We start from the raw sequence: 11,679 nt of genomic DNA, 5'->3' as shown, positions 1-11,679 counted from the left end.
GCGGGCAGGCTACCAGGGTGGGTGGGTGGCGGGCAGGCGGGGTGGGATGCATGCAGAGCCGCGCGGCGCCTCCTCGAGACTGCACGATCTCCGCTTGCGCCGCCGCTGCATGCCTCAGCACGCCCCCACATCCACGCCCGCGCCCGCGCCGGCCCGCGGCCCGCCTTACTGCTGCAGCACTGGGCAGCGACTGCGTCACCGTTGGGTGGGGCCGTGTCCAGCGCAGTGGTCCAGATCTTTGGATGTGAGCCCCCGCCGCGCCGCGCCGCATGGCAGCAGCGGCAGCGGCAGCGGCAGCAGCGTGCACGCCGCCGCAGCCGTGCCGCGCCGCGGGCTCTGCGCCCCGTGGGCCGTGGCAGGCGCTTGCAGGCGCCCTGCGCCTGCGGCCCTCGCCATTTCCTCGCTCATCCCACGTGCCACCCCCCTGCTGCCGCCGCCGCCGCCGCCGCCGCCTGCCGCCTGATGCAGACCCGATGGCTAAGTGGCTGCTGAGGCGGCGCGTGGCGCCCCGCTCCTTCGTGGAGGTGCTGCACGACATGTCCACCGTCTCCCTCAAGGGCATGCCGCGCCCACCCAGCATCAAGGAGGGCGAGGTGGGCAGGCGGTGGAGCCGGCTGCGGCGGGGGCCGCGCCGGCGCGGCCGCACAAGGCGGCCTCCGCGCCGCACGGCTACCCCCGAGGCCCGCCTGCTGCTCCTGCTGCTGCTGCCCAAGCTGGGGAGCTGCCAGAGGCGGCGGAGGAGGACAAGGCGCTCAACGGCGCCGAGGCGGGCAGCGGCGCGGCCGCGCGCAAGGGCGGCGGCGGCGGCAAGGGCGGCGGCGCCGAGGCTGGCAGCTCAGGGGACCTCCCTGTCAGGCAGCCCAATGCACCATGCCCCATTGTGCAAGGGCCGCAGCAGGATGCGACATTGAGTGTTGTTTCTCTGATCAACCGAAACAATGTTTGCATAGAGCACATGCGCTAGGCGCCAATGCTGTGTAAAGCCAGAGAGAGCGCTTCCCTTTTGAGAGGGGTGGAGGGGAGCCTGTGGTTTGGAGCACCCGCCAGCGACACGTGCAGGAGCAAGCTGTCCTGAGCTGGCAGTGGCAGATGTCTTGAATGGAATCAGATTCAGCGGAAGGCGCGCCTCAGGAAGACCTGGCAGCAGTAACTGTAGCAGCAGCTGGCGCCAGCAAGAAAACGGGCATGCCCTGCCCTCTCATTCACCCTTCTGGTTGGTTGTTTTCTTCACACATGGTGTGAGGCATTACAGGTGAAACAGGAAATAATGTGGTTATCGGCGGACAGCGCGCTCAGCGGTGAAGGGTGGGAGTGTTGGTTGCACAGAGTGATGGGTGACAAGAGAGGCAAGCAGCAGAGGAGCTGTGAAGAGCAGGAGAAAACAGTGAATGAAAAAAGGGTGGTCAAATGGCCAAGGGATGTATAGGCAAATGAGGAGAATCAGGGGCAGAGGCATATACAGTGCCTGCAGGTACAGGCTCAGTGGTGGTTGCCGGCGTGGTCGCTGCGCTGCACGTGGAAGAGCTCGGGGTCGGGGCACAGCAGGCTTTGGTAGGTGTGGCGGTCGTAGCCCACGGTGTAGGAGCGGGGGAAGTCGAGGTGCGGGGCGCGGGGACGGCCATCCTCCACCGCCAGCCACACGCGCACCAGGTGGCGCTTCTCGTGCGCCGCCTCGCCATCCTCGTAGGCGGAGCGGCGGTGCAGCAGGGTTGCGTTGTTCATGAAGCAGCAGTCGCCGGGCTGCAGGTGGGTCTGGAACTCAAACCGCGGGTCTGAGGCAATCTCGATGAACATCTCAATCGCCTCCTCCATCTCCGCCGTCATGGGGCCCAGCAGCTCAGGCCACTGCTTGTGGCAGGCGCGGGTGTGGCCGGGGTGGAAGTGCACGCTGAGGCGGCCCTCGTGGTAGTGGAACACGGGCATCTCCCACACGGGCAGTCGCCGGGGCGCACATCCTGGTACTTGGTGCGGTCGCGGTACCAGCCGGGGCCCGCCAGGCATGCCACCAGGTCGCCACGCCCGCGCCGCAGCATCTCGTTGTGCACAGCCAGGGCCGAGGACCAGCCGCTGACGCCGCCGGACTTGGCCTGGCTGATGCACAGCAGGCCCAGCACGTCGGCCTGCGCGTCGGTGTGCCAGTCAAACTCAAGGTTGGTGGCGTGGCCCTGCTGCGCAGACTTGCCGTCGCTGCCGCCCTGCACAAACTTGGCGCCGGGGGCAACCTTGATGTGGCTGATCAGGCTGCCCTGCTTGTTCCAGGGGGTGCGGTACCCGATGTGCGCCGCAAGGCCCAGGTAGGCAGCCAGGTTCTGCCACTCGCTCCAGCGCTGCGCCGGCAGGCCGCGGATCACCAGCACGCCGTTGCCGTGCAGAAGGTTGTGCTTCTCAGCCGCCAGACGCGCCTCCAGCGCCGCAGGCAGCGGGAAGTCGGTGGGGCGCTTCAGGGAGGTCAGGGGCACGCCCGCCGTGTGCAGCGCCGCCACGCGCTCCTCCACCGCCGCCACGTCCTCCTCGCTCAGCTGCAGCAGCCACTCAGACTGACGCTGCGCCAGGTCGGCAGCTAGCCAGGCCTGAGGGTCGTCGATGATGGTGTAGGGGCGCACGCAGCCCTGGGGGCCGCTCTCCAGGGTCACTGGCCCAGTGGGGGCCTTGAGGCCCTCCAGACCCTCAGACTCCACGTGCACCGTGGCCACGCCCGACTTGCCCTTGGAGAGGCCGCGGCTCAGGGCGGCGGACAGGCAGTGCTGCGCGGGCTCCTCAAAGGGGGAGTTGCCCAGGGCCACGGGGGCAGACTCGCTGCAGCAGGCGGGGAGGGTGGGCGCGGGGCAAGGTGTGAGAGCAGGGTGCAGACAAAGCCCAGTGCCTCCAGCCAGCTGATCCCTTCCCAGCCAGCCAGACAGACAGCCAGACAGACAGACAGCCCAGCCAGGCAAACAATAAAGCAGCTCCAAACCAGCTGCTCGGCTGTTTTCACCCAACCCACCTGACGCGCGCCAGGCGGGGCGGCAGGGACAGGGACTGCGCCAGCTCGCAGCCGGTGGCGGGGACGCTGCTGGGCTGCTGCACGGTCGCCATTGGCTTCAGTTGCACACGCGGGGGCTTGGGTCGGGGTGTGTGCTGGGAATAGAGCGCGAAGAGCAGGAGGAGAGCTGGTTGTGAGCGCTGGTTAGACTGTGGGGTGTGATTGATGTGAATCGGATGCGGGGGCGAAGCCCGGCCCTGATATAGCGTCGCTATTAGCGAGGTGGTTCAGGTGCCAGATGGCGCGGCCTGGGCGCGGGTGTCCACATGCCCCCCTGGCACCAGCTGGCGGCGCCGACGGGGGTCACCTGCGGCATTGGGGGTGCAACCGCTGATTTCAGGGCTCCCCAATAGAGTCCCACCCGACGGTGTATATCGATCAATATTGTCCCATATTGTGCACAGGCCCTCGACTGCCTCCAATCATCACAAACGCGCTCAAACCACCTCCATGTTCCCTGCCGAGGGCCGGCGGGGGGCCGACTGCTGCTGGCACCGTGCCGGCGCACCCATACCCAACTGCGCGGCAGCCGTGTGCTGAGCCCCAGCCTGCACCACTTCTCTGCCGCAGTGCTTCGCCGCCTCGCCCATCGTGTCGTGCTTCAAGAGCAGCGCCGCCATGGCCGCCGTGTTTGGCTACCTGCTGCCCACAGTGGGCCTGAGCTACCTGGAGCAGCGCTCCCGCTCCACCTTCGCCAACATGCTCCAAGCTGCCGTTGGCCAGGAGGCCTAAGCATTGGCAGAATGCATTGATATTCAATTTTCCCTCGGCAAGGACCTTAATTGTTTGGGCATGGACCGGCCAAGGCATCACGGATGTCTGTTGTCCTTGTGGGGACGACACCCCAGCACGCTGAATCGCATGCATCATTTTTGCCCCTGACCAGAGCGGGCGCCACTGCAGCTTTTTTTAGCACTTTTAGCACTGCTCCCACCTTTACCAGCTTACCTCAGTGCTGCCTGAAACATCCACAAGCCATTGGGGGGCTCGCTGTCCTGCGCTGTGCGGTGCCGGCCACTGTTGGGTAGGAGCGGGGCGGCGGCACCCCGGTGGAACCCAAGAGCCCCATCGGCAGCCGGTCTATCTTTCTCAGTCGCCAGTTCCCGAGCCTGCTCCGGCATGCAGAACATGCAATCGGGAGGCGTGCACGTTTGTGACCCCCGAATCGCTGCTGGCACCAGCTTGAGCAGGGCCCGGGCCACCCTTCGAAGAACTGAGGTCCCTTCTTCCTTCACACGATCGCGGCTACTTCGGACACTGCTTTGCTACTGTAGGGCTCCTCTGCACTTGTGCCTGCTCCTGGTATCACACCGTTCGTTCGCCTGCAGCCACGAGGTGTTAGATAGTAGACGCTTCCGCGGTGCGGAGCTGCAACTAGGGAACCGGAGGTAGGGCGCGGCGATGGGGCCGCGATGGTGCTCACCCTGGCCGCTGGGCCTCGAGCACGGGTTAGCATGTTTGCGACCAGCCAGAGGAACAGATGCGCTGCCGAGAGCATGCGCGAGAGGGGTCACTGGGCGTGTGGACAGTGTCCCACGGCTGTTCTCCACGGGGCAGCCCAGCAGCGTGGCCACATGTCCCCAAGCCGCCCACGGTTGTTGCTGCACGGCGGCCGGGGCCGGGCCGCGCAGCCGTCCACCAAGCACTGCCGCGCCGCGCCGCCACCGGACACACAGCCAGCCGCTGGGCGCCCCCTGCGCCGTCCTGTGCGCTGCAGGCGCCCCCCAGCCTGGTCCACGCCATGACCACGGCAGCCACCCAGAAGCTGCAGCTGCTGGCGGATGCGCTGGCGCTGGAGTTCAGCCAGAGTCTGGCCAGCGCGCAGTGTGCGGCCGCCCTTAAGCGGGTGCTGCCGGGACTCCAATACCTGAGGTGCGCACCCAGGGCCCTCCCGCCTGCAACGCCCCACGGCCCCGACCGCCGCATGGCGGCTACTTGTGATGGCGTTGCCTGCTCGCCCGCCAGCCGCTGCCTGCCACGCCTGATTTGCCAACACCGCGCGCCGTTCCCTCTCTCGCCCTGCAGCATCGCGGTGAGCAACCCCGCCCAGGCCGGCAGCATCGTGGCATCCGCCAACTGCGCCGCAGGTGCACCAGCGGCGTCGAGCGGCCCGCAGGGAGGCCGGCAGGCGCCTCGCGACGCTCGCAGCGCTCCCTGCCGCCTTCCCTTCCCGCTGCTTGGTCACAAGTCGCCCCCCGCTGCCGGCACCCCTGTTTCCTTGCCGCAGAGGGCCCCACCACCCTCCACCTGCACGACCCGATTTCCTCAGTCGTGGGTCTGGCCATGGATCGCGGCCAGCCGCTGCAGACCAGCCTGGTTGGCGACGCGGCAGCCAAGGCTGTGCCCGGCCTTACCGACGTGCAACAGATGGTGGCAGCCGCCCCCGCAGCCACGCACCTGCTGTGCATACCCTTCGGCTGCGGCGACGGCGGCGACGGCGCGGCCGGCGCCGCGCCTCCGTGCGAGGTTCACGGCGCCGCGGGCAGCGGCACCGGCGCGCTGCTGTTTGGCCTGGCCGGCCCTCCAGAGCTCGATGACAGGTGTGTGTGTGTGTGAGTGTGGGCGTGTGTGTCAACGTGTGTGTGTGTGTAAGGGTGTATGTGTGTGTGTGTGTGGGTGTGGGCGTGTGTGTCAGGTGTGTGTGGGTGTTTAGATGTCGTGTGGGTGTGGGCGTGGGGGTGTGAGTGGGAGGAGCTGCGCTGGGAGGCTGCTCCGCCCGCCTTCACCCTCTCCCGCCCTCTCACCCGCTCGCGCCTGGGCTGCCGCTCCGAGCATGCGCACGTGCGGTGGCAGGGAGGAGAGGAGAGCCGCGCGCCGCCTGGCTGCCCCCCCTGTCTCCTTCCCTTCGGTGCCTCACGGCCGCGGCTCCCCTGCTCCCTGCCTTTTCCTGCCGCAGGCGCAAAACCGCGCTGGCGATGCTGGCCCAGTGCCTGCCCGCCCCCATGGCCCGCCTCTCTGCCGACACCCTGGCATTTGTCAACCTGGCCTGCGGCAACGCCGCGCAGTGCAGCTGCTGCTGCCCGCACGACAGCGACGGAGAGGAGGAGGAGGGCATCGTGCCGGGCAGCCCCTGCGGCGACGACCGTCACCCCAACGGTGGCGGAGGCGCCGGCGCGCCCGGCCAGGCGCTGCGCGTGCCGGCGGCCAGCTCGCCGGCCGCTGGCGACAAGGCCGGGGCGGCGGCAGACCCGGACCGCGCCGGGCCCAGCTCCCACGGCTGGCAGGACCCGGCAGAGGGCAAGCGGCGGGGCAAGGCGGCGGCGGCCGCGGCCGCGGCCGCCGCCGGCGCCGCCGCCGCGCGCATGCCGCGAGAGGTGCAGCCAGGTGCGTGCTGCGCAAGGCTTTCCTTGCCGTGCCGTGCCGTGCCGTGCCGTGCCGTGCCGTGCCGTGCCGTGCCGTGCCGTGCCGTGCCGTGTGGTGCCGTGCCGTGCCGTGCCGTGCCGTGCCGTGCCGTGCCGTGCCGTGCCGTGACGTTCTGTGTGGTGCCGCCTTCCTCCTGCCTCCCCCTTCACACCTCTTGCTGCCTCCCGCTGCCGCGCCCGCAGCCGCGCCGCCGCTGCGCTTCAGCAAGGCCCTGGTGGCTGCCGCCGGGGAGGGGGCGGGCGTGGCGGCACAGAACCCGCTGACCCTCGCCTTCCGCTCGCCTCTCATGGAGCGGGAGTATGGGCGGTGGGTTGCGCGGTACCACTTCAAGGTCGACCTCCTCTTCTCCCTGCTCCTGGCCACAGCGCTGACCATCGTCTCCTTTGTGCGGGTGAGCCCACACACGCGCCCCGTCGCCTGCCACGGCCCGCCGCGGCCTGCCTCGCAGCGTGCCCCGTGCCTCGCACGCGCCTGCCTGGTGCCCCTGTGCTTCATTCAGCCCGGGGGCCTGTGTTGAGTGTACCTGGGGTGCCGAGGTTGAGCGCTGCCCCCCTCCTGTCCTGCGCACCCGCGCATCTCCTCTCCGCCTCTCATGCGCTGTACCGGCCTGCTTCCTGCCGTACCGCAGCCGTACCGCCTCATCGACCTCACCCCCGGCAGCATGCTGCTGGGGCTGGGCATGCTGCTGCCGCTGGCCGCCAGCTGGTTCAGCAGGCGCCTCTATACAGGTGAGCGCGGGTCAAAGAGTGCTGGCCTGCCCACTTGCCCACCCTCCTCCTGTGGGCCTGCCCACTCGCCTGCCTGCATGCTTGCGGCCCCTGTTTCCGCATGCCGACATGCCCCACCCGCGCCGCGACGCGATCGCGCTAGCTGGCCCCGCCTCCCGGGGGCCAGGACCAACCAGCTGCTGCAAAGAGCTGGCCTGCCGCGCCGCTCCTCGCTTAAGCCGTACCACTGCCGCCGCCCTGCGCGTGCAGCCTGGCGGGACCGCCTGGTGGTCGCCATGCGGCTGTACGTTGTGGCCTTCATCAACCTGGTGTCCCTCAGGAGCTACCAGGTAGCTTCCGAATGGGGAGAGGGCATGGCATGCTGTGATTCGTGGGCAGGAGGGGCCTCCCCAGGGGGCCCATGGTTCCCCGCCGCACGGCTGGCTGCTTGCGGCCGTGCGCCTCAGCGGCCTCGGCCCTGGGAGAAAGAGACGGCGGGGGAGCCGGGGCTGCCGGCGGCAGGGCCGCCGCGCGCGGCCCCTCGCCCCTGCGTGATCAGGGGGCGGCGGTGCCACCCCCTGCCACCCCGCTGCCGCGGAATTCGATCAATCACAGGCGGCGCCCTCCCCTGCGCTGCAGGCCTTGCTGGCGCCGGAGCGGGTGCAGCAGTGGGTCACGTTCTGGATGCTGACGGGGGCGGAGAGCCTGTGCGTTACCGCCCTGGGCTTCCCGGTGCGTGGTGTGGTGTGGTGTGGTGTGGTGTGGTGTGGTGTGGTGTGTACCTGGTCGCCTGCCTGCCTGCACTCCCCGCCAGCCAGCGCCACCGCCGGGCGGCATGCCGCGCTGGGCGCCTGCCGAGCAGCTGCTGTCCCGCTGTGCTGCGCTGCGCGCCTGCAGATCCGCATGCAGCTCCACCTGCCGCTGCAATTCGCGGCCATGGGCGTAGCTGCCTGGAACCTGCCCCGCATGTGCTCCGAGGTGAGGCGGCGGCCAGCCGCAGCCGGGTGCCTGCAGAGGCACTTGCTCCAAGATTTCGCATGGGCAGCCGCGCCAGCAACAGCTGGCTGCATTGTGGGTGGCCCCTGCTGCCATGCGGTGCCATGCGGTAGCAAACCAACCTTCAGCAAAACCAACCTTAAGCAAACCAACCGTTGGTGTGTGGCTGCCGCAGTGCTACCCAGACACCGACCCCGGCGTCTGCTTCAAGAGCAGCGCCACCATGGCCGCCGTCTTTGGCTACCTGCTGCCCACGCTGGGCCTGAGCTACCTGGAGCAGCGCTCCCGCGCCGCTTTTGCCAGCCGCCTGCACGCCGCGGCCGCCCACGAGCGCTGAAGGGTGGCGCTGACGTGGGGCGCGGCGGCGCCAGGCGGGCGCCAGCCGTACCGTATATTGTACCGCCTCCCAACCCTCCAGGCTCCGCAGCCCCCGGGGGGCTGCACCGCTGTGCTACCCACAGAGCCGCCGGCAGTTGATTGTAGCAGCGGTCCCCATCGCACTCTTTAAGTATCGAGCGGGCCTGGGCATGGTTTGAATGCCTGGCCTCCCACCAACAGCACATCCTGCCAACCAAGACGCAGAGTGAGCCCCTAAATCCCCTTGCCCTAGCACTGGCTCGGTTGGCGGCGCTTCGGCGCCGCCGCCCTGCATGTACACCTTCTCCCTTCTTTGCACAAATGGATGCGCCTGCGAATTCTTCTCTCCTTTTTTTCTCTCCTTTCCCACATAGCTGGCTCCCTTCCGACCAGCAGCGAACCTGCTTCGCCCCACCTGCCTGCCTCTGGTGCTGGCCCTCTCAGTTTGTTTGGCACGCACGTGCTGCATGAAGGTGTCTGCTAGTGAATTCAAGCTGCTCCTAAAGTGAATTTAAGCTGCCTATTGCCCCCAGGGGGCCCTCTTCCACCCCTCTTTACACCTGCTCCTCCAGCTGTTGCCTGCGGCGAGGGGCGCCCGCAGCCGGGGCCGTCCCCAGCGCTAGCTTCCGCTTGTTGTCTCCGCCTGGCTGCACTGCCAGTCCATTCTTTTCTTTCCTCCTGGGTCTAGGATATGACAGCCATCTTGGATGTAACAGCCCACATGTCACAGGATTCCTGCGCATACCAGTGTGTCGCATCGCAAGCCACCTGCAGCCACCCAGCCGGAAGCTCCCGCCTCCCCTCTGCGTCAGTCGGCCCCCCTGCCGCTGCCCGGCCGCACCGCGGCGCTGCCCTCACGGGACGCCTCGGCGATGGTGCTTATCTCCGCCCCCGCCGTGCTGCCTGCCCTGGCCCCCGCCGCCGCAGGCGCCTCCGCCCTGCTCCTCGCTTTCTTCAGCTTGGGCAGCTTGGCCGCCGCATCCTTGGCGGCGGCCTCCTTGGCGCCCATCCCGCCTCCAGGCTTGGCCCCCGCTGCCGCAGCGGCGGCGCCCCCAGCGGCTCCCTTGCGGGTGAAGGCCGCCTGGGCGGTGGGAGCCACCTGCTGCGCCCGGGGCAGAATGGAGTCGACAAAGGCGCGGGTTTGCTCCTGCGGGGGGTGGGTGGGTGGCAGCGCACACAGCAGGGCACGTCTTGGATAACGGTTGCAAACCTGCATCGTCCACCTGTCATGCAGCAGGCGGCTCTGCCAGCACGCCACCTCCCCACACCCGCCGCCAAGCAGCCGGCACGCGGCCTGAGCAGCGCGCGCCGCCAGGCAGGCACGGCTGACCGAGAGGAAGGGGCAGGCCTCCAGTGTCTCCAGGCTGCCGCGCGCCAGCTTGGCGGCCACATGCACCAGCGCCGCACAGAAGCTCTGGTAGCTCATGCTGGCTCCAGACAGCTGCGCCGCTGAGCTGGCGCTGAAGGGGCGGCTGCTAGGCATGCCGCCGCCGCCGCCGCCGCCGCCGCCCTGCCCGGAGGCCGGCCGCGGCGGCTGGTCGGGCGCAGGCCCGGCAGAGGCGCCGCCGCTGGGCACGGCCTCCAGGTGCAGCTGGCTCATGGCCCGCGCCGGGGCCGCGCCGCCCTTCATCACCGCCTGGCGCAGGCAGTAGCGGCGGAAGACGTCGGTCGCCTCCTGCACGTGCAGCGTGTTGTCGGAGCGGGTGCGGGTGCCCGGCACCAGGTTGGTGCTGCCAATCTCCTGCACAGCAGCGCCCGGTGCGGCCAGACGGCAGTCAATCACTCAACCCATCAATCAATCTCAGCTGTGCTGCCTGGGGGAAGCTCCCCTTTTTGTTTTCATGCATGCCATCCCGCCGCGCTGTCCACCTTCATGAAGGCCAGCCAGCCCCCCAGGGACAGCTTGGGGGGCCAGTGCCGCGCAAACCCAGCGTCCAGCAGGCAGTAGTGCAGGAAGGTGGCGTGCAGGTCGCCCTGCGGGGGCGGGGTAGGGTGGCCAGGGCAGGGCAGGGTGGAGGCAGGGGCAGGGAAGGGCAGGGCAGGCCAGGGTATGTAGAGGTATGGGGCGAGGCAAGTTGGAGCCCCCGGGCAGTGTTACAGGCAGCCTGCTATGGTAAGAAGGGCGAGGCCTCAAACACTGCACACCCCACCCGCCCCCGACCAGGCAGGAGCTCCAGCCGGTACCCAACACCGCATCCTGGGTTGGTCACAGCCGGCGGCGGCGCACCTGGCACGTGTGCAGCACCTTGGACAGCGAGTAGCGCTCGCCCGCGGGGTCGCTCTCCCGCATCAGCAGCTCGTCCACCGCCTGCAAGGCAGTCGTTGGGTGCGCATGTTGGGTGCAGGCGTAGGGAAGGCACAGGTGGGGAGCTTTTGTGAAGTGCAGGCCGCCCACGGTCGGCGCTGCGTGCACAGATATGCACAGCTGGCACCCAGCTGTCTACGCTGACGCATGCTGAAGTGACTGAGCCTGGAGATGCATGCAGCCGCTGCACCGGAGGCTCCCAGCAGCCACTGGCCCCATCTCAGCTGGCGCATAGCGTGCGGGCCCAGCCCGGCCCCCATCACACACGCACATACACTCGCCTGCAGCGTCTCCGCATACTCCACCTCGGGCCGCCCCTGGCCCCACAACACCCTGCCCGCCTCTGACAGCGTCACCGCCCCGGGGCTGCCATCGCCGGCATCGCCCAGCGTGTGCTGATAGAACACTGCAGGCAACGGCAGCATGATCGGCAGTGAAATACAAGTATGTAGTAAAGTTGTCCTTTCTGCTCTCGCGCCAGTCGATGCAAGGCAAGGGCAGCTCGGCTGCAGGGTTTCCAGCAGCCCTGCCGGCGCAGCATCGCAGGCCCTGCCGCCCCGCCTCACCCATCTGCTTCTTCAGGGCATCGCACGCCGCCTGCTCCTCACGCAGCCGCTCCTGGACCGACTGCAGCTCCGCCTCTGCCCTCGCCGCGCGCAGCCCCGCATCCTCCTGCTGCCGCTGGAACTGGCTTATGGATGTGAAGGCGGTGCCGCGCTCCGAGTCCAGAGCCGCCCGCAGCTGGCCGCGCTCCACGTCGGCGCCCGCCAGCTTGTGCTGCGCCTCGGCCAGCTGGCACGCCAGCCTGGACCACAGCATGCACAGCACACAGCGCTCAGGAGGGTGGTCTTGTTGTGCGTGAGGAGCATCCAACAGCCCAGGCTGCGCAGCCAGCCCGCCCAGCCAGGCAGGCAGCATCTTCACCAGTG

At 68.8% G+C, this 11,679-nt stretch overlaps 4 protein-coding genes across 4 annotated transcripts in view; 2 read left to right on the top strand and 2 right to left on the bottom strand.

Moving 5' to 3' along the window:
• Positions 1 to 1,150, top strand: part of CHLNCDRAFT_136993 (hypothetical protein) — a gene marked incomplete at both ends in the record, with an annotated part of 2,075 nt that extends 925 nt beyond the window's left edge. The window contains 4 exons of the mRNA XM_005845352.1: positions 222 to 244; positions 469 to 593; positions 722 to 850; positions 1,109 to 1,150. Of these exons, the coding sequence (XP_005845414.1) occupies positions 222 to 244; positions 469 to 593; positions 722 to 850; positions 1,109 to 1,150 (319 nt within the window). The remainder of the gene's footprint in view (positions 1 to 221; positions 245 to 468; positions 594 to 721; positions 851 to 1,108) is intronic.
• A 329-nt stretch (positions 1,151 to 1,479) lies between these two features.
• CHLNCDRAFT_53868 (hypothetical protein) lies at positions 1,480 to 3,075 on the bottom strand (the record flags this gene model as incomplete). The annotated part of the gene is made up of 3 exons (XM_005845222.1): positions 1,480 to 1,845; positions 1,953 to 2,796; positions 2,984 to 3,075. The coding sequence occupies 3 exons, from the start codon at positions 3,073 to 3,075 to the stop codon at positions 1,480 to 1,482; spliced, it is 1,302 nt and encodes a 433-aa protein (XP_005845284.1).
• Positions 3,076 to 3,640: 565 nt separating this feature from the next.
• On the top strand, positions 3,641 to 8,425 carry CHLNCDRAFT_58600 (hypothetical protein; the record flags this gene model as incomplete). Its single annotated transcript, XM_005845351.1, has 11 exons — positions 3,641 to 3,673; positions 4,740 to 4,894; positions 5,048 to 5,109; positions 5,250 to 5,562; positions 5,919 to 6,346; positions 6,568 to 6,776; positions 7,014 to 7,113; positions 7,363 to 7,442; positions 7,732 to 7,824; positions 7,990 to 8,070; positions 8,264 to 8,425. The coding sequence occupies 11 exons, from the start codon at positions 3,641 to 3,643 to the stop codon at positions 8,423 to 8,425; spliced, it is 1,716 nt and encodes a 571-aa protein (XP_005845413.1).
• Positions 8,426 to 9,253: 828 nt separating this feature from the next.
• Positions 9,254 to 11,679, bottom strand: part of CHLNCDRAFT_53866 (hypothetical protein) — a gene marked incomplete at both ends in the record, with an annotated part of 5,239 nt that continues 2,813 nt past the window's right edge. Inside the window, 6 exons of the mRNA XM_005845221.1 lie at positions 9,254 to 9,592; positions 9,776 to 10,186; positions 10,315 to 10,419; positions 10,673 to 10,753; positions 11,026 to 11,156; positions 11,317 to 11,555. Of these exons, the coding sequence (XP_005845283.1) occupies positions 9,254 to 9,592; positions 9,776 to 10,186; positions 10,315 to 10,419; positions 10,673 to 10,753; positions 11,026 to 11,156; positions 11,317 to 11,555 (1,306 nt within the window). The remainder of the gene's footprint in view (positions 9,593 to 9,775; positions 10,187 to 10,314; positions 10,420 to 10,672; positions 10,754 to 11,025; positions 11,157 to 11,316; positions 11,556 to 11,679) is intronic.

The sequence above is a fragment of the Chlorella variabilis genome (genome assembly GCF_000147415.1).
Source record: "Chlorella variabilis unplaced genomic scaffold CHLNCscaffold_18, whole genome shotgun sequence".
Lineage (NCBI taxonomy): Eukaryota > Viridiplantae > Chlorophyta > Trebouxiophyceae > Chlorellales > Chlorellaceae > Chlorella > Chlorella variabilis.
Note: the sequence above shows the minus strand (reverse complement) of the source record. Positions and strands in the feature narration are given on the sequence as shown.